Source organism: Chiloscyllium plagiosum, unplaced genomic scaffold, assembly GCF_037043375.1.
Source record: "Chiloscyllium plagiosum isolate Xiang-an unplaced genomic scaffold, Cpla_swu_hap1 HiC_scaffold_3, whole genome shotgun sequence".
In the NCBI taxonomy this organism is placed as follows: Eukaryota; Metazoa; Chordata; class Chondrichthyes; order Orectolobiformes; family Hemiscylliidae; genus Chiloscyllium; species Chiloscyllium plagiosum.
This window is the reverse complement of record NW_028270141.1, coordinates 136,385,452-136,412,307: the sequence shown is the minus strand read 5'-3', so window position 1 is coordinate 136,412,307 and position 26,856 is coordinate 136,385,452. Positions and strand designations below refer to the sequence as shown.

The 26,856-nt window shown below is 41.6% G+C and overlaps 2 protein-coding genes across 3 annotated transcripts in view; both read left to right on the top strand.

Moving 5' to 3' along the window:
• The window catches only part of tmem87b (transmembrane protein 87B), a 55,780-nt gene extending 50,666 nt beyond the window's left edge, over positions 1–5,114 (top strand). For both annotated transcript variants that reach the window (XM_087983702.1, XM_087983693.1), the window contains exons 19-21: positions 737–786; positions 1,503–1,533; positions 2,303–5,114. In XM_087983702.1, the coding sequence (XP_087839828.1) occupies positions 737–786; positions 1,503–1,533; positions 2,303–2,344 (123 nt within the window). In that variant the 3' untranslated portion in view covers positions 2,345–5,114. The remainder of the gene's footprint in view (positions 1–736; positions 787–1,502; positions 1,534–2,302) is intronic.
• A 15,735-nt stretch (positions 5,115–20,849) lies between these two features.
• Positions 20,850–26,856, top strand: part of fbln7 (fibulin 7) — a 45,440-nt gene continuing 39,433 nt past the window's right edge. The window contains exon 1 of the mRNA XM_043687188.2: positions 20,850–21,080. Coding sequence (XP_043543123.2) covers positions 21,006–21,080 — 75 coding nt within the window. The 5' untranslated portion in view covers positions 20,850–21,005. The remainder of the gene's footprint in view (positions 21,081–26,856) is intronic.

Here is a 26,856-nt window from a genome sequence, read left to right as displayed (position 1 = left end):
ATATCTCCTTATCTCAAGTATTTAATATCTCCTTATTTGTCTCCTGTGATCCTCCTCTTAGAATGTTATACAATGTTAAAACACCAAATAAATCCACATGCCATCCTAACTTACCACTAGTACATCATTCCTTCACTGTCACTAGATCAAAAAACCTAGAATTCCCTTCTTAACAGCATGGTGGTATCTTCTGCAAGATGAAATACAATAGTCCAAGAAGGCAGCTCACCACCTTCTCAAGGTCTACTGGAGATGGGTGAGTTATGCTGGCTGAGCAAGTGAAATTCTAATTCCATGAAAGAATATCAGTATTAATCTGAATTGTGGAATCTTGTGGCACAGGAGACCATTTTCACTCTAATCAACTCTTTGAGTCACCTTCTCCACTGTTTCTCTATATCCCTGCCAGAGTATATCTTCTCGAATATCTCTAACTCCTCCTTCAAGTGGTGGGGAGGATCAGGTAATTTTGGGAGTGAAGTTGAAGGAACAGTAATCATAAACTCTGGAAGTGTAAACTTAAACAGTGTGACAGCTTTCCTTGCTCAGGGATTTCTTGTTTCCTCACTGTCTTTGAATTTGTATTGTATGGTCAAAATTGACCTGAACAGGTTTTACCAATCGATCTTGTGTTCACAAATTGTTTGTTTTCCTTTTCTGACACAATTATTACAAAATTGTACAGATTTGTATACTTTTTCAGAAGTTGGTTTGATATTTGCTTTTCCTTTAATAGGATGAAGATTTAAAGTGGGTAGAAGAGAACATCCCTTCTGTTGCAGATGTGTAATTATCAACATTTATTAAATCTCTATGGCTTTTATTTCTGATCTCATCCAAGCTTTGAGTTTTTAAATACTTTTTTGTACCTTCATGGCCTGTCCCATTTTTTTAACATCTCGGTGCTCAAGTTGCTCCCTTGTGTCAGCTACTACTGTTTTCCAGCAACTTTATCAAAAAACTGCACTAAAATGTCTGTTTGCTCTAGCCCTTTTTACCTCATGTTTTCAATGTTTAACTATTCTTTCCAACATTGTTAATTTTTTTTGTGTTACATATATTTCTGAATAAATATCTGTCATCTTATTATCCCCCCCTAGCATTACAATGTGGTGTCTAATTTAGAAATCTAGAAGCAAAGTTATGTACTTGAACATTAGTTGTTTTATTATTTCATCTACTCCTGTTAAGTGTAATTCCGTTAATCTTGAATAAAGACCGGTAACTCCCAGTTGTAGTGACTGCAGTTTTCTGTTTGAGCTGTGCACCTGAGTGTACTTGTGGTGAATTTATCACATAGGTCACAGTGTCAAGCTGACCTCTTCTAAAGCACTGTGTGTAAATACCCACCCAGAAAGTTTAAGGGTACCATATATTGAGATAAGCAGGCAGCACAAAAGAAATCTAGAGGTTTTAGTGTTCTGCAATTGCAGTATATTGTTTCCATTATTCCAGCATGACTGCCCTCATTTGCTAATATCGCTTTTTCAATCATGTTTCAGTGCACTCCCAATGTTGCTGGATTCAGATGAAGTAAGTAGACTCCTCCAAGAGCATAATGCTTTTATATTCTTTATACCCGGTTCACTAATGGGTTTGGCTGCTAACAGAAACATTCTTGTTGTTCATTCCATCTCCCTTCCTAACTGTCAAAACAATGTTGTTTAATTACCAGATGGTTTATTGTTTACCTAGTCTGTACAGCTGAGAGCGTAACTAGGTAATGATACCATCATTATGTGCTTGTATTATCCTGAGGGAGGCCAGGGTGTACCACATGTTACAATGTTCTGTGCATGTAGCCTGTACAGAGTTTTGACAGGTTCCATATTTCTAAGGTTCTGTTTAGCATGCATACAGGAACCTAGCTGAATTTCATAAATCAAATTTTCATGTGATAAATCAAGGATTTTGTGGTATCTGATAATTATGACTTGTCAATAGTTGTGGAATAGTGGTTTTTGCAGAGATCGTATTTGCCAGATTAATCTGCTTGTCAAGGAAGGTATGACAAAGTGACTAGAACAACTTTTTTTCAGCATCTTTTAACATAATGAAACATCCCAAGGTGCTTCACAGGAGCACAGTAAAACAAAGTATGACATAAGAATAGATTAGTTTACAAAAATTTTAAGTGCCTTAGTAGAGGAAAGTGAGGTTGAGGAGCAGCAAGGTAAAGGGAGAGAATTCCATAACTTGGGCATTTCGTAGTTATGTGTAAGAATAGAAACTAGATGTAGCTTTTTGTTTTAAAATCTAAACAGGACCAATTTTAATTTTGTTGTTTTTCTTTCCAAATTAGGAAATAATGACAACCAAATATGAAATGTCAAAGATGGAATGAAGTTTTGTGCAATGTGAGCCTGAGTTTACTGTGAAATTCACTTTGACTCTGTGACTTCTGCAATATGTGGGGTCCAAGGACAATAAATGAAGAAACGTGCAAATGACTTGAGCTGTTAAACAGGTTATGAGAGAGAAAAATGAATGTTTGTTTACTTTGTATGAAATTTCACATTCTAACTTTATTTTTACACTTGTTTTTGAGGTAAATAAATGTACAAGTCCATATAGTAAAATATCTTAATTATGCACTGCAAACAGATTTTGCTACAAGTCTCTTTCAAGTTAAAAATCACACAACAACAGGTTTATCTGGAAGCACTAGCTTTTGGAGCACCGTTCCTTCATCAACCACCTGACTATAACCTGGTGGTGTGATTTTTAACTTTGTCCACTCCAGTCCAACACCAGCACCTCCCAAGTCGTCTAAATTGATAGGAGAACTCAATTTTCTATAATTCATCATTTCTTCTTCCGTCTTGGAATGAAATGCTCCTCTGTGGGTTGCTAATTTAGAAATTTATCCTTAAGACATTATTTCATTAAGCTAGCCTACATAAATTGCAAGAAGTATCTTGAAATATTCTGTTTGCATTAATTTAGAAGTCTTAAGTTCATACCCACCTATAAAGCTGGTGTCTGTTTCTGGCAGTATTTACTCACAGCATACTGTGTGAATCACTGTCTTTTGTTTTGAATATGGATACAATGGATGAATATTGCTATAAGAACACTAGTAAATATATTCTGTAAATAAAAACAAATGTTGTGCCCATGCTAGAAGAAAAATGGATGTTAGGAAGCACCTGCAGAGTCATGTTCTACATTATCTCAATTGTACTTTGTTTTTAAATAATGAAAATATTGATTTGTAAATGTATGGATTAGTGAAGCAGATCTGAGTGGACTAGTAAAATGTAAATTGACGTTGCTCAAACATTATTGTAATACTGAATTCATCAGTCACCTATTAGCAACACAAAACAAGTAGCCAGCTGATCTGAGGCCTTCAATCTTTGCCGTTGCTGCAGTAACAGCACTAGCTCTTGTCAAGGTTTGCTGTTTTGGTGCAGTCAAACAAAATAATTCAAATTTATTTTCTTCCTATGCAAGAAAGCATTGTCCTGCTTAGATAGGCACAATGCTGTTGTTCCTCTTTTCAGGTCCTCGATCCAGCTGGCTTCCTGATCACTGAAGAGGTGAGAAACCGGTATCCCGGGTGCAAGTGATCCTTTTCTTTTGGTCCACTCCTCCCTCTTCTCACTTTATCTCTTTTTTTTACCTTAATAAGCACTGCAGCTGAGATCAGAACTTTGTTCGGTGGGCAGTTGCAAACCTGTCCTCCCACTATGCTACGGCACAATGTCACACCATCAAGATGTTGCTGATAACAACTTTGTTAATGTATTTTATTTATTTTTTAATTGCCTGCATTTTGCCTAATGATGGCTGCAGTCCTTGTCTGTTTTAAAACTGTGCCCTGTGGAAGAATTACCAGTGTTCAACCAAAAGGCACAATTCTATTTTTGCATCAATTTAATTGTGATAATAGGAGGACCATTTTAAATAGCCTCTGCTGGGTACTATGGAAAGTCTTTAAACTGGGAAATTATTTTGGATAATTCTGCAAGATATTTTTATGTCAAACCACTAAATATGCAAATAAATGGTGACATTAATAACAATCTATGAATGTTGTAAATGAAGTCAAACATTTGCTGCTGGAATTTTGAAACAAGCAAGAAACTGAAACAAAAATAGAAAATGCTGATAATATTCAGCACATCCAGAAATGTCTGGAGAGAGAAACCAAACTGATGGTGGTGGGGTGGGGTGGGGGTGGTGGTGGGGGGGGAAGAGAGGTTGGGAGAAGGAAATTGTTTGGTGGTGACTTAACACACCACCTCTACAGGCACAATAACTTGCCATATTAAAAGCTAACAGGTGAGGTTTTGACCTATTTCAGGCTTTGCCAGTGGCGTTTTGGACTAAAGTCCGCAGCCTAGTCCACTCTGGCAAACAGTTGTATGACTGTTTGTTTTTCTTGTGGGGAGGATGGTCTGTGAGCTACACTGTTGCACCCCATGATTGGTGCATTGGCAGCCCCCAATATGGTCGGGAGATCGCTACGTTTTTCACTTGCTGGGGAACCAGGTGATCGAGTAGTTGGTGAGTTGGGTCTTTCACTGGTTATTAACTGATGACTTATTGCTCCCCAGTTGATCTTGTCACCCAGCACTTAAATTGCTGATGTGGCGAGAAGGGAGTGAGTTTCTGTCTAGGGCCAACTTTCTCCATTGTATGCCCTTGCTACTTTCCGTATGGGAAAATCACTCGCGTTCATGTTTCAGTTTTTGACCTTTCTTCAGAATTCTGAAATGTTAACTCCATCTCTGTCTTCGGATGTTGACAGACCTGCTGAGTACTTTCACCATCATTTTGTTATAAATGCTGTGTTTCTTAAAGTTAGGTTTCAGGTGATTGCACTTTCATTGTTGCAAACGTTCCACAAAAAAGATTTTTCTTTTGTTAAAGGAAATGTGCATTTTCACTGCTTTCTCTTAATAGTCTTAACTTGTTTAAGAACAAATTATGCTTACAAATTCTGTTTCTACTGATTACAGTATAACATGATTAACCACAATTCCACAAAAGCAATAACCTGTGAAATCATGGTTTGACTCTGTATTTTCAAAATTAAACATCCCTATCTCTGAAGAGATTTCAAAATAATGTTTTTTTTACTTCATTAAATGTAATACAAAAGCACACTTCTGAGTTGCTTTTCTAATTTGAGAAAGGTGTTTGATTTGTTTTGGCCATAAGTACATTGCTCGCCTTTCCAGCTATCATTCATTTAATTCAGTTGTACAAATTGAAAGAAAATGAGATGAGAAATCTAATAAGATGTATCTGGATGAAGATCTGCAGCAATTTCGACATGATGACTGATCAGCAAGCTATTGTACCATTTTGCATCTACAATGTGATAGGGATCACATTTTAGTTCAGCACATGGTGATGGTGAGTGCAGCATGCATACTATTCTGTATTGACGCCTTGCTTAAACCACACTTCTGGAGTACTGTGTACAGTTCTGGCCATGATATTATTAAAAGGAGAGGGACACAAGAAGGGGTACAGAGAGAATTTACAAGGGTAATACTAGAAATGAGGTTATACATATCAGCGAAGCAATGATGGGTTAGAACTACTTTTCTCTCACCAAAAGACAGCCAAGGGGTGATGTTATTGAGGCCTTTTAAAAAAAAATTTGATGGGTTTTGGATTCAGAGAATGTTTTCTGAGGAAAAGCATCATGACAGCTTATCAATGAGCACTAAGAAATTATATACAAACTTGGAAAGAAGCCAAAGTGGTAAGAATGTGGAACTCACCACCACAGGACCTGGTAGAAGTGTTGCATAGATGTAGTGGTACTGTCCTTGGTTCTAAGGAGGCCCAAGTTTCAAGTCTTACCGGTTCCAGAAGTTTTTAGCAACATGTCTGTGCAGGTTGGTTTGAAAGTATCTAGCAAGGAAAGGGAATGGAGGCTTGTGGTGATGGACTTTAGGGAGGAAAAGCATGAGTGGACTTCACCTGACAAAGGAACAGCACTCTGAAAGCTTGGGATTTTAAATAAACCTGTTGAACTATAACCTGGTGTGACGTGACTTCTGACAATGTCCTTCCTTGTTGGATTGGACACATACTACTGTAGGAAACTCTCCTCAACACAATCAAAAACACTTTACAGTACCAGTATCCCAGTCCATATTTGGATAATTTAAATCCCCCATTACAAATACTCCACGACATTGGCATTTCTCTAATTATCCTGTAGATTTGTTCCTCAACATCCCTTTCACTACTTGGTAGTTTGTAGACTACACTGAGTAATGTAATTGCACCCTTTATTCAGCCAAATTGACTCCATCCTGTCAACCTCTTGTCATGTCCTTCTTAACCAACACTCGTCCTCCATTCCTTCCTTCTCTGTCTTTCCTGAACAATGTATACGTAGGAATATTTAACACCCAGTCTTGTCCTATTTCCACAACATCATCATTCTACATTAGAATCTGCATTTGTAACTGCCAACCTTGTTTACTGTAGTCCATGTACTTACATACAAACTAAATTACCATTGTGGAGAGTGGATACAAAGTTGATGGACTGCTACTGCACTGCAACATTTCGTGACTGGACAGTCAAGTTCTGAGAAAGCAAACTTGATATGAATGGTAAGACTAAATTAGTGAAAGGAACTAAGTGTTCAATTTTAAGGGGTTAATCTTGTATAAAATCTATCACTGTTTGCCAGCAATTTTGCATTTTACAAAATGTTTCCAATCTAAAGTCTCTTTAGAAGTTTGAGGGCAGGGTTAATGGAGCAAATTGAGGTCTTTGTTGCAGAGCAGGTGAGATCTAATTATGTAACTGACAACAGTTTTCGTAACTGCCTGGTGGGGAAGGGATCTGAATCCCACTAGTACAAATAATTGGACTGTCGGTAGTGCTCTGGTGCAGAGTGAAGTATTGCAAGTTTGGTGAAAGGGTCATTTGGTGAGAAGGGGAGGGATGTCCTTTTTCACCATTTTCTTTCTCCATCTTCAGTCTCGAAGATGAGGAGTTGAATAGCTGCAGGAGATGGGTGAGTTTTGAAAATGTTAATGAATAATATTACAGGGAAAGAAATACTCAAATAGGTCCAGGAACCAACACTGGACAAGTGGCTGCCTTGATGAATAAGAAAAGATGAGTATTTCCACTGTCCAACCTTTAAAGTAAAATATTGTGTCCTGAAAGCATAAGAAACAAGGTAATCTCCTCTGGGTGTGTTACGTATATTAATATTCTTCAAATGAGAGGAAATGAATGGTAAAACAGCTTGGCCAGGTTGAATGCTTCTCCTGTGGGATTTGGAAAGCCAGGAATATTTTCACTATCCAGGGTAACACTTGTACAGGGTATGTCTTCAGTTGCAGCTACTGGAAATCAATGTTTCAGACCTAGCATGGTCACTGGAGTATCTGCAAGCCAGAGGTACTCCTGCACAACAAGTACCAGAAGGTTATCACATCACAGGTAAACAGTGCAGAAGCAGCAAGGAAATGAGTAGGTGGCAGAGAGTAAAAGCACAATGGTAGTAGTACAGGAGTCTCTTGGGTCCACCTTCCTCTCAACATTTTCTGTTGTGGATATTGAGGGAGAGATGGATTCTCAGGAATGTAATGAAGCCCAAGTCCATGGCAGTATGTCGCTCAGCTGCAAGGGGTAAGAAAGGAAAAGAAATTGGGAGAGCAATCGTGATAGGGGACTCTATCCTAATAGGAACATATAGGTGTTTCTGCAGCTGCAGATGTGACGCAAGGATTGTATGATCCTGATACTAACATCAAGGATGTCATTGAGTAGCTACAGGATATTTTAAAGGGCGAGGGAGAACAGCTAGTGATTCTGGTCCATATCAGTATTATCGTGGGTTCAGTGTGGTGCTGGAAAAGCATAGCAGGTCAGGCAGCATCCGAGGAGCAGGAGAATCGACGGTTCAGGTTCCTGATGAAGGGCTTATGTCTGAAACGTCGATTCTCCTGCACCTCGGATGCTGCCTGACTTGCTGTGCTTTTCCAGCACGACACAGTCGACTCCTATCTCCAGCATCTGCAGTCCTCACTTTCTCCAAGTATTATCATGGCCACAGGTCAGACCCCAAAGTAGTGTAGGCATTTTTTCAATTTGTAATTCCAATTTTTTTTAAATTTAGAAAAGAGGAATGATAGGCAAAAATGGCTGCAAATGTAAATTACATGTCTGCCTTGGAAGCTGAACTCTCGGAATGTACTACTGGAGATGAAAGAAACTTTAAACAACAGCCCTTCAAAAGGGAGAAAAAGCACATCAGAACAGATTGGATTGTGGTCTCTTATAACTGCAAAGGCATTGCTCAACAGGAAGCTTTGCCCTGCAGGTGCTGTGCTAAACTGCAAACACGTTTATTCTGTTTCCTATCAATTTAAAAGCCAATTTAAACTCTACTGGAGTGTGCTTGTGGGACTGTGTGCTTGTGGGACTGTGTGCTTGTGGGACTGTGTGCTTGTGGGACTGTGTGCTTGTGGGACTGTGTGCTTGTGGGACTGTGTGCTTGTGGGAACGGGCCTGGTTTTAGTGATTAGCATACAGTGAAAGTCACAGTCAAAGAACTAGCCCTTATCACCCTTGGGTTGGAGGTAAGGGGACTTTTACTCAGAGTGCATGAAGTCTGGTGGCAAGCAAAGTGACCAAAGGAAACCGCACAACCTGCACTTGCACGGAATGCTGGAATTCAGTTATTGTTGAAAGGAATCAGAACTACAGAATCTCAATCTATCTACAAAACTAAAGCTTATGACACCAACTGTTCAATTACTAATATGAACACTAATAACCACCACTGCAATGACTGCAACATTCAACTATCCACTCTTCACAAACAATTCAGACACTGATATATGTACGTGTTTTTAAAAAATGTTTAAATTTGTCTTGCTTTTTATTTCTAACTTGTTACACTATGACCTCTCATGCTTAGTGGTTATTAAACTTGCTGTTTTTTGATCATTCAATTCAACCAGGCTTTTTTGAATAATTTTAAAACGTTTTGGGAGAAAGATATCCAGAGGAAAGGGATATGTTAAGTGTACCTTGTTATGACCAACTGACTAAAGAAAGAAGGCAAGCAGTTCACCTCTTTTCTTTCTTTCTCTCTCTCTCTCTCTCTCTCTCTCTTTTTTTCCCCCTTGCCCCATCCCCACCAACACTGTCTGGGAATACCCAGATCCTTCTCTGCTTTTTCCACAAATTGCCTGGAGTCTGGACTAACAGCAGCCAACGACCAGTGGTGAAGCAATGACGTTTGCAAGCAGAATAGAGGGACCCACGAAATAAAATTAAAAGTAGGATCTCAGAGATAATGACCTCAGGATCACCTCCGTACTGATTCAAATCCACCCATTTTGGTTTTAAAAATGAACCCAAGAGTTTCCAGTCAATTGCATTTCATCAGAGCAACTGTTTCCTCTAACATGACAGACCTGACTCCAGCAGGAGTTCCTCTGCTTGTCTGTATCTTCGTTAGGTCTGACGTTATTTCTCAGGCTGGACAAATAATGTCAAATACAGTCTGGTACCACAATTACTGGGCAAACCAATTGACACCCCCCCTCCGCCCACCCTATACACACACAAGTTAATTTTCTATGTTAATGTCCTGCTGGTTCCCACTAAGTTGGATGTTTACAAAAGAAGCATTTGTTGGATCTCTCCGTATAGCAGTTTTGCATCTGTCAACTTCTGCATTCTGGCCCCTTTTAATCCAGAGCTTTGACATCACGTCCACATCTCAACCAGCAGAGTGCGCTCATTGGCTGTGATTCTGAATTGGATTGTTTTGTCATGGAGACTTTACAGTTACAATCCAGTGGAGGGTGCTGCTATCTATGTTTTGTTTAGCCTGTGGCTGACAATGTAAACTAATTTCTTCCTGTGTCTGCTTAGTCCTGAGGTACCCATATTTTCCTCAGTTGAAATGTAAGTGTTGTGAGCCATTGCACCAACAGTGACCCATGGTTGTCCATTAACACGGTTTTGTGAAGGGTAGATCATGCCTAACTAACCTTATTGAGTTTGTCAAGAAGGTGACAAAACAGGTGGACGAAGTTAAAGCGGTTGATGTGGTGTATATGGACTTCAGTAAAGTGTTTGACAAGGTTCCACATGGTAAGCTATTGCACAAAATACGGAGTTCCAGGCTTGAAGGTGATTTAGCAGTTTGGATCAGGAATTGGCTAGCAGAAAGAAGACAGAGGGTGGTGCTTGATGGGAAATGTTCAACCTGGAGCTCAGTTACCAGTGGTATGCCGCAAGGATCTGTTTTGGATGTTTGTCATTTTTATAAATGATCTGGATGTGGACATAGAAGATCAGGTTAGTAAATTTGCGGATGGCACTAAGTTAGGCAGAGTTGTGGATAGTGCCGAAGGATGACGTGGGTTACAGAGGGACGTAGATAAAATGGAGTTTAATGTGGAAAAGTGTGAGGTAGTTTACTTCGGAAGAAGTATTACAAATGCAGAGTTCTGGGCTAATTGTAAAATTCTTGGCAGTGTAGATGAACAGGGAGATCTCAGCGTCCAGGTGCATAAATCCCTGAAAGTTGCCACCCAGGTTGATCAGGCTGTCAAGAAGGCATATGGTGTGTTGGCATTTATTGGTACAGAGATTGAGTTTCGGAGGCACAAGGTCATGCTTCGGCTGTATAAGACAGTGGTCAGATGGCACCTGGAGTATTGCGTGCAGTTCTGATCTCTGCATTACAGGAAGGATGTGGAAACTTTGGAAAGGGCTCAAAGGAGATTTACTAGGATGTTGCCTGGTATGGAAGGAAGGTCTTATGAGGAAAGGCTGAGGATATTGAGGCTGTGTTCAATGTAGAGAAGAAGTTTGAGAGGTGACTTAAGCGAGACATGTAAGATAATCAGAGGGTTAGATAGGGTGGATAGTTAGAGCCTTTTTCTTCGGATGGTGAAGGCTAACACAAGAGGACATAGATTTAGGACAGATATCATGAGTAGTTTCTTTAATCGAAGTAGTAGGGGGGTGCAACAGCCTGCCTGCAACAGTAGTAGACTCGCTGACGTTAAGGGCATTTGAATGGGCATTGGACATACCTTTCTATTGTTATCCATATGTATAGGTTAGATGGGCATCAGATTAATTTCACAGTGAGGCGCAACATCGAGGGCAGAAAGGTCTGTAACCTTCTGTTCTACGTAATGGAAGGTAAAGTACCCCATCATCAAGCTGTCTCTCTAAATGAAGATGGCGTCTATTCAAGGTCATTAGTTTCCACCAAGGTTCTTCCTTCTTTGCCTCCTCATTAAGACATTGTGACTCGAAGCATCCTGCAGTCTGATGGATGTTGTCACCATTTTGCTCCTCTCAGACAATGATATCAATGGTGCTGTGCTTCAACTAGAGCTTCAGAGCACTTCTGGTTTCTCTCCTGAACTGTTGGACATCTGAGAACTGAGAAAACTGGACCTGTCAAAGAAAATGCTTTTCAGCCATTCGAATATCATATCAATCCATCAAAGTTGATTTTTTCAGTGGTTTTGCCTGAATACGAGGGTGAAGCTCAAGGACATTAAAATCACCAGGAAAATAGTACTGGGCAAATTGTTGAAAGTGCAGACATACAGATCACCAGTCCTGGCTGACTTCATCCAAGGGTTTTAAAATAAGCAGGGAGATTGGTGCTTTGGTTCCAATTCTCTCAAATTCCCTAGATTTGAGAAAGCTTCCATGAGTTTGGAAAATAATGAGTATAGCTTCTTTATTCAAAAAGGCAGGGAGAGAGAAAGCAGAAAATTACAAGCCAGTGAGCTTAACAACTGTCAGAGGGAAACTGACAGAGGTATTATTGGGGCACTTTGTTGACTCTTCCTGATTATGTTGAATCTATCAGAGTTTTGTGACAATGAAATCATGTTCAACCATTTTATTGGAGTTCTTCTGAAAAAGTAATGTTCGCGTGAATAAAGGAAATCAGTGGATGTACTGTAATTAGATTTCCAGAAGGTATTTAATAAAGTGCCACATTAAAATGTATTTCACAAAATAAAAGCTTACAGTGTACAAGAAAATATATTCATGTGGATTGAAGATTGTCTCGCCAACAGGAAAGCAAAGATGTAAATGGGCCATTTTCTTGTTGGCAGGGTAGTCAGGATCAATACTAAAGGTTCAACTCTTTGCAATTTATATAAATGACTTGAATAAAAGGAAAAAGGTATGGTAACTAAATTTGTTGATGACATAAGATGAGGAGGAAAAGCAAGCTATGGAGAGAATGTAAGGAAGCTACAAAGGGATCAAGGTAGGTTCAATGAATGGGCGAACATTGGGCAAATATGTACAATATGGGAAAATCTGAAGTTATCCATTTTGGAAAAAGGACAGAAAAGAAGTATATGATCTAAATGATGAAATAGTGCAGAGCTGAGAGATCTCTGTGTCCTGGTGCACGGATTGTTAAAGGTTTTTAGGAAGATACAGCAAGTAATTTTGTGAGTTGGCTTGGAGGGGAATTTGTAATTATGAACGCTGATTATTGGCAAGTGGTGATAGAACCCACCCCACAACTAGAGAACCGAATCACAGCCCTCCTCAAAAACCTTCAGAAATCTGGAGAAATAAATAAGACCGACTTCCAAAAAATGAAATCAGACGGATCCAACACACCATGTTCCTACAGATTACCCAAAATTCACAAACCAGGAGCCCCCCTCAGACCCACTGACTCGCTACCTGGAACACCAACGTACATATTGCCCAAGGAGCTAAACCAAAGACCAAAACACTTAGTAGAAAACTCATGCCACTCCACTGACTCCACCCAAGAATTCCTGAAGACACCAAAATAGAAGAGGATGAAATAATGGTCTCCTTTGATATAACAGCCCTGTTCACATCCATCAACATCAACCTGACCAAGAAACACTGACTATATTATTATAAGAACCAAAGACACATACACCAAACATCACCAACTTCATCAGCAAGAACAAAAGACAGTATCGTCAAGCTAGTGGACCTATGCTTTACCACCCACTTCACCTTCAGTAACAAAACCTACAGACAAACCAACGGAACACCCATGGGGTCTCCGATATCAGGATTCTTAGCAGAGGCAGTAATACAGAGACTCGAACAAATAGCTCTATCAAACATCCAACCCAAAGTTTGGGTTTGCTATGTGGATGACACCTTTGTCATCACTAAATGAAACAAATTAGAGGAAACATTCAAGACCATCAATAATACCCTTACTGGCATAAAATTTACTAAAGAGGAGGAAAACAACAACAAACTGCCCATTCTGAGATGTCACAGTAGACAGCCAATGGGGAACTTGAAACCAGCATCTAGAGGAAAACAACACATACGGACCAAATACTGAACTACAGAAGCAATCATTCCAACAACCACAAACGAAGCTGCATCAGAACAATATTTCAACAAGCCACCACACACTGCAGCACAGAGGAACTAGGTAGAGGAAAATCACCTCTACAGTGTATTCAAAAAGAGGGAGCTGAGAGTGCAATAGGTGGATGGAGGTGGGGGTGAAGATGATAGGTGGGATAGGAGGGTGGAGCGGATAGGTGGGAAGGATGATTGACAGGTGGGACAGTATTGAGCTGGAAGGCTGGAACGGGGGTAAGGTTGGGGGAGGGAAAATGAGGAAACTGGTGAAGTACACATTGATACCAGTGGGGTTGGAAGGTCCCAAGGTGGAAGATGAGGCATTCTTCCTCCAGGCATCAGGTGGTGAGGGAGTGGCGGTGGAGGAGGCCTAGGACCTGCATATTCTCAGCAGAGTGGGAGGGGCCACGGGGTGTTGGGGTTGATTGATGCGGGTGTCCGGCAGATGTTCTCTAAAGCGCTCTGCGAGAAGGCGTCCAGTCTCCCTCATATAGAGGAGACCGCATCGGGAGCAATGGATACAATAAATTACATTGGTGGATGTGCAGGTGAAACTTTGATGGATGTGGAAGGCTCCTTTGGGGCCTTGGGCGGAGGTGAAGGGGGAGGTGTGGGCACAGGTTTTGCAATTCCTGCTGTGGTAGGGGAAGGTGCCAGGAGGGGAGGGTGGTTTGTTGGGAGGCGTGGGACCGCAATTTCCTCTCCCACGTGGTTGAAGATGCCCTCCAACGCATCTCATCCATGTCCCGCGCCTCTGCCCTTTAACCCCACCCTTCCAACTGCAACAAGGCCTGAACCCCTCTGGTCCTCACCTTCCAGCCCACCATCCTCCACAAAAAAATCACATCATGTGCCGACATTTCCACCACCTACAAACTGACCCCACCACCAAGAACATATTTCCTTCCCCACCCCGCAAAGACCGTTCCCTCCACGATTACCTGGTCAGGTCCACTCCCCCAACAACCCACCCTGCCCTCCTGGCACCTTACCCTGCCACCGCAGGAATTGCGAATCCTGCACCCACACCTCCCCCCTCACCTCCATCCAAGGCCCCAAAGGAGCCTTCCACATCCATCAAAGTTTAACCTGCTCTTCCACACCATTTATTGTATCCGTTGCTCCCAATACAGTCTCCTCTACATTGAGGAGAATGGACACCTTCTCGCAGAGCACTTTAGAGAACACCTCCAGGACACCAGAACCAATTGACCCCACTGCCTCGTGGCCAAACATTTCAACTCCCCCTCCCACTCTGCCAAGGACATGCAGGCTCTGGGCCTCCTCCATTGCCACTCCCTCACCTCCTGACACCTGGAGGAAGAATGCCTCATCTTCCGCCTTGGAATGCTTCAACCCCAGGGCATCAATGTGGACTTCACCAGTTTCCTCATTTCCCCTCTCCCACCTTACCCCAGTTCCAGTTTACAGCTCAGCACCATCCTCATGACCAGTCCCACCTGTCAATCCTCCTTCCCACCTATCCGCTCCACCTTAACTCCCACCTCCATTCACCTCCATTGCATTCTGAGCTACCTTCTCCGCAACCCCACCCCCCTTCCCATTCATCTCTCCACTCTCAAGGTTCCCAGCCTCATTCCTGATGAAGGGCTTTTGCCCAAAACGTCGATTCTCCTGCTCCTCGGATGCTGCCTGACCTGCTGTGCTTTTCCAGCACCACTCTAAACTTGATCCAATGAACACAGTCTGCCAATTTCTCAGCAACAAACCCAAACAAGCAGACAAAATGCATCCAGAAACCCTAGCCACTCTCCCCTACATCAAAGACATCTCAGAAATGACTGCCAGACTACTCAGACCTCTTGGAATTATAGTAGCCCTCAAACCCACCAACACACTAAAACAGCAGCTAATGAACTTGAAAGACCCTATACAGACAAGCAAACTTAATGTCATTTACAAATACCTTGCAAGAACTATAACAAACACTACATTGCACAAATAGGCAGACAACTAGCCACCAGGATAAATGGACATCAACTAGCCACAAAAAGACATGACCCACTCTCACTATTATCCTTATATATGGATGAGGAAGGACACCACTTCGACTGGGACAACACATCCATCCTAGAACAATGTGGAAGGGCTAATGCCCTTCCTGAAGAAGGGCTAATGCCCGAAACGTCGATTCTCCTGTTCCCTAGATGCTGCCTGACCTGCTGCGCTTTTCCAGCAACACATTTCCATCTCTGATCTCCAGCATCTGCAGACCTCACTTTCTCCATCCTAGAACAAGCCAAACAGAGATACACACGAGAATTCGTAGAAGCATGGTACGCCTACCAGAACTCTAACAACAAACACATTGACTTAGATCCCATTTACCACCCCCGACAAAAATACAGGAAATGATGTCACCGCCGGAAATGACATCACCAACCCAAGGAAACCCAAACATATAAATAGAAAGTGGGCTACACCACCAGTGCTTCATTCGGAGGCTCACTGAAGATGTTACCTAGTATGGTAATGAAACAGCTGAAACTGAACCTTCCAGCTCAGCAAGCAAACCTACATCCAGAGAATTAATACTAAAGAGGACTGGATCAGATTGCAGCAGGACATTAATATACTTACAGAATTGGGCATATATTTGGCAAATTAAGTTCAAGATAACTAAATATGAAGTAGTATGCTTTAGTAGAGAGATAAGGGGGTAATTTATTACTTGGAAGAAGCAAGTCTATAAGAGTTAGAGGAATAAAAGATACTCCAAGTGCAAATGCACCTTATTGAAAGTTGTGTGAGAGGTTGACGAGGTCATGGAAAAGCAAATCAAGTTCTGGGTTTTACGTCTAGAAGGATTGAATCAAGAAGTAGTGAATTAAGTTAAACTTGTCAAACTTTGGTTAGACCATACTTGCAGAGTTCTGTGTTTCTGGTCATCGTTATCATTTAAAATGGATGTAGAAGCATTGACAGCAAATATTTACAAGCATGAGATCAGAAAGGTTTACATTTGATGTAAAGAATGACAGGCTGGGTTCCGTTTCTTTAATCAAAAGAAGGCTGAGGAGGTGAAAGGTTTTTGATAGATTGTCTACAAGAGAATGTTTCCTCTAAAGGGGAAGGGCAACTAGAGACTCTCGATATAAAATTGTCACCAATAAATCTAAAAAGGAGTTCAGAAGACAATATTTTATCCTAAGAATGTAGAACTCACGACCACGGGGAACAGTCGAAGAGAATAGTATAGATGAAACTGGACAAATATTTCCATGAGAATAGAGTCAACTGCTTTAATAATTATTTGCATCATGAAATGACTGAAGGAACCTCAAATGGGTAAAAACAACCCATGGAAATTAGGCTGAATGGCCTGTTTCTATGTAGTATAGTAGCTGTCATGTTCATCTTGCACTTGAATGGTTTCCAGTTCAAAACCAATCAAAAAAGCACTCCAATGCTATTGGGCAGCATGGTGGTTTAGTGGTTAGTAGTGCTTCCTCACAACACCAAAGACCCAGGTTCAGATCCAGCCTTGTGGGATGGTCTGTGTGGAGGGGCTAGGTGTGGGGGGGGATTGCTCTTTGAAAGGTTCCTGCAGATTCAATGGTCCAGATAGTCCCTTTCTGCACTATAGGGATTCTATGTGTAAATTCTACATAGTCAGTCTGGATCTTAAAAGGGTCTTGCCAGTAGCAGACTCCCCCGCCCTCACTATTATCCCACTGCAATGATTTTCTCAATGCATTTTGCACGAGGGTTATCAACTCCACAGTGTATTATGGTGGATGCAATTCCATCACCACACTGTGCCACAGTCTTGAATGTTAATTCATCCCTGTGGTGATCCCTGTCCTTCAAATAGGACATTAAACCTAGTGCCCAGTTTGCCATTTAGATGCATATTACAATTTTCCAAACAAGAACAGGGGAAGGGAGTTTTTGCTGTGTCCTGAATAGCCATTCTACTTCAACTAGCAACATTACTGTTTGATGAACTGCTTATCCAACTCCCTGCTGTACTCATCTCTGTCTTAAATGAGAGACCTTTACTTGGAACTGTATCTCCTACCTTTAGTTTCCCAATAAAGAGGAATAATTTATCTGCATCCATCCTGTCAAGTCCCAGCAGAATTCACAGGTTTCAACAAAGCAACCTTTTGTTCAGTTAACTTCAAATGAATATAGGCCTAACTTGCTCAATCTTTCCTCATAAGACAAGTCCTCCATTCCCAGCATGATTGGAGTGAATCTTCTCTGAATCACCTCCAATTCAAATACGTCCTATTTTAAACAAAGAGAACAAACCACAATAGAGTATTCCAGGTGTGGACTTGCCAATATCTTGCACCACTGTGGCAAGACTTCTCTATTTTTATTCCCTCTTACAATAAAGGCAAATTCCATATGCCTTCCCCAATTACTTTCTGTACCTGCACATTAACTTTACATAATTCATGTGCAAGGGCACCTAAATCTCTGTACTACAGAACTCTGCAGTCTCTTGCCATTCCAATCAGGGAGCCCTGATCTGTAAACATCTGACTTACAAATGCTTGTACTTATAAACGCAATCCCATACAGGAGTGTCATTTTAAAGATTCAACATACAGACATTTCCTGTACATACAAATGCTTGCCTTGCATTATCCAAATGTGTGTTGCATACAACTTGCATACAAACCGACTTGCAAAATGTCGACTCCAGAATGGAACCCATTCACAACTCAGGGACTGTCTGTATCCTGTTTTTAGGTCGTAGAATCATTATACCTCAGAACAAGGCCAGTCAGCCCATTTTGTAAATGCTGGCTCTCTGTAGAACATGCCTATAAGTAGCTAAAATCAGAGGCTAGTTGGAAAGAAACTAAACTACCCCCCAGCTCCTCTGACCCCAATTTGAAGAGAGCCAGCACTGCCTTAACTTTTGCCCCACAACCAAAAACAGCTTAAAGCTTGGTTTAATTTCATTGGCTTTTCTAAGAATCTTGCTATGTATTGCACTTTGAAAGTATTCCATTGTTACCAAATGTCCAAAATGGCCCTTACCAGTTTTTATAGATGCACCATTGAAAGCATCCTACCCGGATGTATTACAAGCTTGGTGTGGCAACTGCTCTACCCAAGAAATTACAGAGTTGTGAATGCAGCCCAGTCTGTCATGCAAAACAGCCTTCCTCCCACTGACTCCTTCAAGACTTCCCACGGACTCAGGAAAGCAGCCAACATAACCAAAGACCTCTCCCACCCCAGTTATACTCTCGTCGACCCTGTTCCATCAGGCAGAATATACAAAAGTTTGAAAACGTGCCAACAGATTCAAGAACAGCTTCTTCCCCATTGTTATCAGACGTATGAATGGACCTCTCGTATATTAATGTTGACCTTTCTCTGCACCTTCTCTGTAGCTGTAACACTATATTCTGCATTCTGTTCTATTACCCTGATTTACTCATGTAAGATACAATTTGTCTGGATAGTATGTAAAACAACTGTTTTCAGTGTATCTCTGTGCATTTCACAATAATAAATCAAATCAAATCAATACTTCACATGTGCTGCCCTGTTATATGGAACACAGAACATTACAGAACAGTACAGGCCCTTCGGCCCTCGATGTTGCACCAACTTTGGAACCAATCTGAAGCCCATCTAACATTTTCATCCATATGTTTATCCAATGGCATTTAAATACCTTTAAAGTTGGTGAGTCTACTACTGTTACAGGCAGTGCATTCTATGCCTCTACTACTCTGAGTATAGAAACTACCTCTGACATCTGTCCTATATCTTTTACTCCACAATTTAAAGCTATGTCTCCTTGTGCTAGCCAACACCATCTGAGAAAAAAGGTTGAGAGGAGACTTAATTGAGACATATAAGGTAATCTAACCCTCTGATTACCTTATATGTCTCAATTAAGTCTCCTCTCAACCTTCTCTCTGAAGAAAACAGCCTCACATCCCTCAGCCTTTCCTCATAAAACCTTCCCTCCAGACCAGGCAACATCCTAGTAAATCTCCTCTGCACCCTTTCCAAAGCTTCCACTTCCTTCAAATAATGTGGTGACCAGAACTGTACGCAATACTCCAAGTACAGCTGCACTTGAGTTTTGTATAGTTGCAGCAAGACCTTGTGCCTCTGAAACTCAATCCCTCTACTAATAAAAGCTAACGCACTGTACGCCTCTCCTAACAACACTATCAACTTGGGTAGCAACTTTCAGGGAACTATGAACATGGATACCGAGACCTCTCTGCTCATCTACACTACCAAGAATCTTACCATTAGCCCAGTACTCTTTATTCATGTTGCTCCTTCCAAAGTAAATCACCTCACACTTTTCTGCATTAAACTCCATTTGCCACCTCTCAGCCCAACTCTGCATTTATCTACGTCCCTCTGTAACCTGCAACATCCTTCAGCACTATCCATAACTCCACTGACATTAGTGTCATCCACAAATTTACTAATCCATCCTTCCACACCTTCATCTAGGTCATTTATAAAAATACCAAACAGCAGTAACCCCAAAACAGATCCATGCCGTACACCACTGGTAACTAAGCTCCAGGATGAACATTTCCCATCAAGCACCACTCTCTGTCTTCTTTCGACTAGACAATTTCTGATCTAAACCGCTAAATTACCCTCAATCCCATGCCTCCATATTTTGTACAATAGCCCACCGTGGGCAATGGTAGTTAGGTATATTTTTTATAATTAGGTATATTTCTCATATTTCCATTTTAATTGAATTCTTTTTTAAAATCAGAGAACTGTTTATAATTTTAAAGATATCACATCTAAAGTTTTAAAATACTCTAATCCCTATTATCACTCACCATTTTGGTAATATTTCAAAAATCACAAAAATAATTGTTGTTTTTAATATTTTCAGTGGGGTTCAGTTCTGAAACCTGACGGGATAGTGTTTGTTTCACCAATTGATCAGCTGCACGAATTCACCGTGTGCATTGGAGATATTTTCTAATCAACCCGTCAAAGAAGTCATTACACGTTTCCGGAGTGGATGTAAGGGTATCTTGCAATATTGCATGATCACATTGAAAAATCCTTGTGCCCACGGATGTAAACCGCCTTGAAAAGGAATGGGTTTATGTTCCAGGTCTATGTCGTAACATATTTGAAGAGGTTGATATACCAACTATTTGTAAAGTCACCCTTATTTAATTTATGTTTTTTGCTCAAGCTAAAAATAATGTAATTCTTAAAGCGTGCTTTGATATTCTTTTTTTTTAAAAAAAGTAATTGTAAAGTTGAAGGCATGTTTTGGTCTAAATTTTACCAGCTTCCTCCCCACCCCTTTTCCGTAAAGGGGCGGACCAACATCATCCTGAGAGGAACCTCAGCCTTTCCTACTCTGACCAGGCAGTCCTGCAGAGATCACCCCCAGCTCCCGCAGCAAGAAAACAAACCGCAGGTTTTGTTGTGGGTCCGGTCGCGTCTGGAAAAGGAGCCCGTGGTAAACACAGCCAGCTGTTCTCATGTTATTCCAGGAGGGAAACTCACTGGAAGCGATGCTCTCGCTGTAAATGCACCTGCAAGTCAGAGCCAGAGGTTTTCCTGGTTTGGGTGGAGGGGGGTGGGTAGGGTGAAAACCCGATCCTGAAGGAATTCCCCAGGATTAGAGGAGGACAGGCGATATGGTTGCTGCTGTTCAGCACGGTGTTTTTCTGTACCTCGTGCTCTCCTGCTTTTACCCATCCCATGCAGCGCAGGTAAGCAGCGACTTCAGTCTTCACTCTTCTTTAGAAAAACCGTGAAGCGAGAACAGGAGGGAGATGAGTTTATTTGTGAATTAAAAAGTGAACAATTTCCAAAGTAAATGCCATGGGACAAGGGATGGACGCTCTTGTCGGTTTGCAGACTTTCCCGCAAACTTGTTTAAAGTTGATACGTCCGAGCCGTTGGAACAAATTTTACAGAAGGGGAAAAAAAACATTTCAGGCGTTGTACGCGTGAAACTCTTTGTTTAACGCGTGTTTTAAGCATTTTCACCAGCTATTTATGTGTGTACATTGAGGAGCTGCTCACACAGAATGGTTTAAACATTGCTGGAAGTGGTCGTTGTGCACTTTACAGAGAGAGCTCTAAAACTTGAGAGGAGCTGGCTGTGTAATGGAAACAAGAGTGGAGATGCAAGCATATTATTTCCCAATGTTCGAGCATAAGGTACAGCTGCAGAAGAGTAAACAGCTGTAATTGAACAAGCATCCACAGGACAGGACAAAATTACAATACAGCACACAGCTACTGTGCAGTACACGGCCATAGTGCAGTACAGGAGACAGTGAGGTCTGCAGATACTGGAGATCAGAGTTGAGAGTGTGTTGCTGGAAAAGCACAGCAGGTCAGGCAGTATCCGAGGAGTTGTACAGTCGGTTCTACTATAACACGCGTTTCTTCAACGCGAATTGGCTTTAACGCGATTAAAGATTTTTGACATTTATTTGTAGAACGCCAAATTTCATTACCTGTATTGGTAATAACGCGGTTCCGACCCTCATTAATTTAAATGGCGAGGTTATTCTGCGACCTTACAATGCAAGATCGCATGAGAACGGAACTGTCACGTTATATCAGAACCGACTGTACACAGCTATAGTGCAGCACACAGTTATAGTGCAATACAGAGCTATAGTGCAGCACACAGTTATAGTGCTATAGAGAGCTATAGGGCAGCACACAGTTATAGTGCAATAGTTATTATGCAGCACACAGTTATAGTGCAGCACACAGCTATAGTTTAGCACACAGTTATAGTGCAATAGTTATTATGCAGCACACAGCTATAGCGCAATACACAGCTATAGTGCAGCACACAGCTATAGTGCAGCACACAGCTATAATGCAGCACACAGTTATAGTGCAGCACACAGTTATAGTGCAATACACATTTATATTGCAGCACACGGTTATAGTGCAGCATACGGTTATAGTGCAGCACACAGCTATAGTGCAATACACAGTTATAGTGTAATACACAGCTATAGTGCAGCACACAGTTATAGTGCAAACACAGTTATAGTGCAAACACAGTTATAGTGCAATACAGTTAGTGCAGCACACAGCTACAGTGCAGCACACAGCTACAGTGCAATACACAGCTATAGTGCAGCACACAGCTATAGCGCAATACACAGCTAACGTGCAGCACACAGCTATAGTGCAATACACAGCTGTAGTGCAGCACACAGCTATAGCGCAATACACAGCTATAGGGCAGCATACAGCTATAGTGCAGCACACAGCTATAGTGCAGCACACAGCTATAGTGCAATACACAGTTATAGTGTAATACACAGTTATAGTGTAATACACAGCTATAATGCAGCACAGAGTTATAGTGCAGCACACAGCTACAGTGCAGCACACAGCTACAGTGCAGCACACAGCTAATGTGCAGCACAGCTAATATGCAATACACAGCTATAGGGCAGCACACAGCTATAGTGCAGCACACAGTGATAGTGCAATACACAGTTATAGTGCAGCACACAGCTATAGTGCAGCACACAGTTATAGTGCAATATACAGCTATAGTGCAGCACACAGCTATAATGCAGCACACCGATATAGTGCAATACACCGATATAGTGCAATACACAGTTATAGTGCAGCACACAGTTATAGTGCAGCACACGGTTATAGAGCAATACACAGTTATAGTTCAATACACTGTTATAGTGTAATACACAGCTATAGTGCAGCACACAGTTATAGTGCAATACACAGTTATAATGCAGCATACAGTTATAGTGTAGCACACAGTTATAGTGCAATACACAGTTATAGTTCAATACACAGCTATAGTGCAGCACACAGCTATTGTGTAGCATATAGCTTAGTGCAGCACACAGCTACAGTGCAGCATACAGTTATAGTGCAATACACAGTTATAGTGCAGCATACAGCTATAGTACAGCACACAGCTATAGCGCAATACACAGCTATAGTGCAGCACACAGTTATAATGCAGCACACAGTTATAGTGTAGCACACAGTTATAGTGTAGTACACAGCTATAGTGCAGCACGCAGTTATAGTGCAGCACGCAGTTATAGTGCAGCACGCAGTTATAGTGCAGCACACAGCTATAGTGCAATACACAGCTATAGTGCAATACACAGCTATAGTGCAGCACACAGCTATAGCGCAATACACAGCTATAGTGCAATACACAGCTGTAGTGCAGCACACAGCTATAGCACAATACACATCTATAGTGCAGCATACAGCTATACCGCAATACACAGCTGTAGTGCAATACATAGCTGTAGTGCAGCACACAGCTAGAGTGCAAAACACAGCTAGAGTGCAGCACACAACTATAGTGCAATGCACAGCTATAGTGCGGCACACAGCCATAGTGCAGCATGTAGCTATAATGCAATACACACCTATAGTGCAGCACAAAGTTATATTGCAATACACAGCTATAGTGAGCTGACAACTATAGTGAAATACACAGTTATAGTGCAGCACACAGTGATAGTGCAACACACAGTATAGTGCAATACACAGTTATAGTGCAGCACACAGCTATAGTTCAATACACAGCTATAGTGCAGCACACAGTGATAGTGCAATACACAGTTATAGTGCAGCACACAGTTATAGTTCAATACACAGCTATAGTGCAGCACACAGCTATTGTGTAGCATATAGCTTAGTGCAGCACACAGTTATAGTGCAATACACAGCTACAGTGCAGCACACAGCTATAATGCAGCACACAGCTATAGTTCAACACACAGTTATAGTGCAATATACAGCTATAGTGCACCACACAGCTATCATGCAGCACACAGCTATCGTGCAGCACACGGTTATAGTGCAATACACAGTTATAGTGCAATACACAGCTATAGTGCAGCACACAGCTATAGTGCAATACACAGTTATAATGCAGCACACAGTTATAGTGTAACACACAGTTATAGTGCAATACACAGCTATAGTGCAATACACAGTTATTATAGTGCAGCACGCAGTTATAGTGCAATACACAGTTATAGTGCAATACACAGTTTTAGTGCAGCACACAGCTACAGTGCAATACACAGCTATAGTGCAGCACACAGCTATAGTGCAGTACACAGCTATAGCGCAATACACAGCTATAGCGCAATACACAGCTATAGCGCAATACACAGCTGTAGTGCAGCACACAGCTATAGCGCAATACACAGCTGTAGTGAGGCACACAGCTATAGCGCAATACACAGCTGTAGTGCAGCACACAGCTATAGCGCAATACACAGCTGTAGTGAGGCACACAGCTATAGCGCAATACACAGTTATAGTGCAATACACAGCTGTAGTGAGGCACACAGCTAGAGTGCAACATACAGCTATAGTGCAGCACTCAGCTATAGTGCAATGCACAGCCATAGTGCAGCATGTAGCTATAGTGCAGCATGTAGCTATAATGCAATACACACCTATAGTGCAGCACACAGTTATAGTGCAGCACACAGCTATAGTGAGCACACAACTATAGTGCTATGCATAGTTACAGTGCAGCACACAGCTATAATGCAATACACGGTAATAGTGCAGCACAAAGCTATAGTGAGCACACAACTATAGTGCAAGACACACAGCTGTAGTGCAGCACACAGCTGTAGTGCAATACACAGCTATCGTGCAGCACACAGTTAAAGTGCAATACAGTTATATTGCAGCACACAGCTATAGTGCAGCACACAGTTATAGTGCAATACACAGTTGTAGTGCAGCGCACAGCTATAGTGCAGCACACAGTTATAGTGCAATGCACAGCTATAGTTCAATACACAGCTATAGTGCAGCACACAGCTATAGTGCAGCATACAGCTGTAGTGCAGCACACAGTTATAGTGCAATACACAGCTGTAGGGCAGCACACAGCTACAGTGCAATACATTTACAGTGCAATACACAGTCGTAGTGCAGCATACAGCTATAGTGCAGCACATAGTTATAGTGCAATACACAGTTGTAGTGCAGAACACAGTAATAGTGCAATACACAGTTGTAGTGCAGCGCATAGCTATAGTGCAGCACACAGCTGTAGTGCAATACACAGTTACAGTGCAACACACAGCTATACTGCAGCATATAGCTATAGTGCAATACACAGTTATAGTGCAGCACACAGCTATAGGGCAGCACACAGTTATAGTGCAATACACAGCTATAGTTCAATACAGTTATAGTGCAGCACACTGCTATAGCACAATACACAGCTGTCGTGCAGCACACATATATAGTGCAATGCGCAGCTATAGTGTAGCATATAGCTACAGTGCAGCACAGTTATTGTGCAATACACATCTGTAGTGCAGCACACAGCTGTCGTGCAATGCACAGTAATAGTGTAGCACACAGCTATAGTGCAATGCACAGCTATAGTGCAGCATACAGCTATAGTGCAACACACAACTATAGTGCAATGCACAGCTGTAGTGTAGCACACAGCTGTAGTGCAATTCACAGCTATGGTGCCGCACACAGCTGTAGTGCAGCATGTAGCTATAGTGCAATACACACCTATAGTGCAGCACACAGTTATATGCAATACACAGCTATAGTGAGCAGGCAACTATAGTGGAATACACAGTTATAGTGCAGCACATAGTTATAGTGAGCACACAACTATAGTGCTATGCATAGTTTCAGTGCAGCACACAGCTATAGCGCAATACACAGCTATAGTGCAGCACACATCTATAGTGCATTACACTGCTGTAGTGCAGCACACAGTTATAGCGCAACAAACAGCTATAGGGCAGCATACAGCTATAGTGCAGCACACAGTTATAGTGCAGCATATAGCTATAGTGCAGCACACAGTTATATTGCGATACACAGCTATTGTGAGCACACAACTATAGTGGAATACACAGCTATAGTGAGCATACAACTATTGTGCTATGCAGTTACAGTGCAGCACACAGCTATGGTGCAGCACACAGCTATAGTGCAATATACAGCTATTGTGCAATACACAATAATAGTGCAGCACAGTTACAGTGCAATACACAGTTATAGTGCAGCACACAGCTCTAGTGCAATGCACAGCTATAGTGCAGCACACAGCTATAGTGCAATACACACCTTTAGTACAGCACACAGTTATAGTGCAATACACAGCTATAGTGAGCACACAACTATAGTGGAATACACAGTTATAGTGCAGCACACAGCTATAGTGAGCACACAACTACAGTGCTATACATAGTTACACTGCAGCACACAGCTATAGTGCAGCATACAGCTATAGTGCAATACACAGCTATAGTGCAATACACGGTAATAGTGCTGCACACAGCTATAGTGCAGCACACAACTATAGTGCAGTACACAGTTATAGTGCAATACACAGCTGTAGTGCAGCACACAGCTATAGTGCAATACACAGCTATAGTGCAATACACGGTAATAGTGCTGCACACAGCTATAGTGAGCACACAACTATAGAGTAGCAACACAGCTATAGTGCAATACACA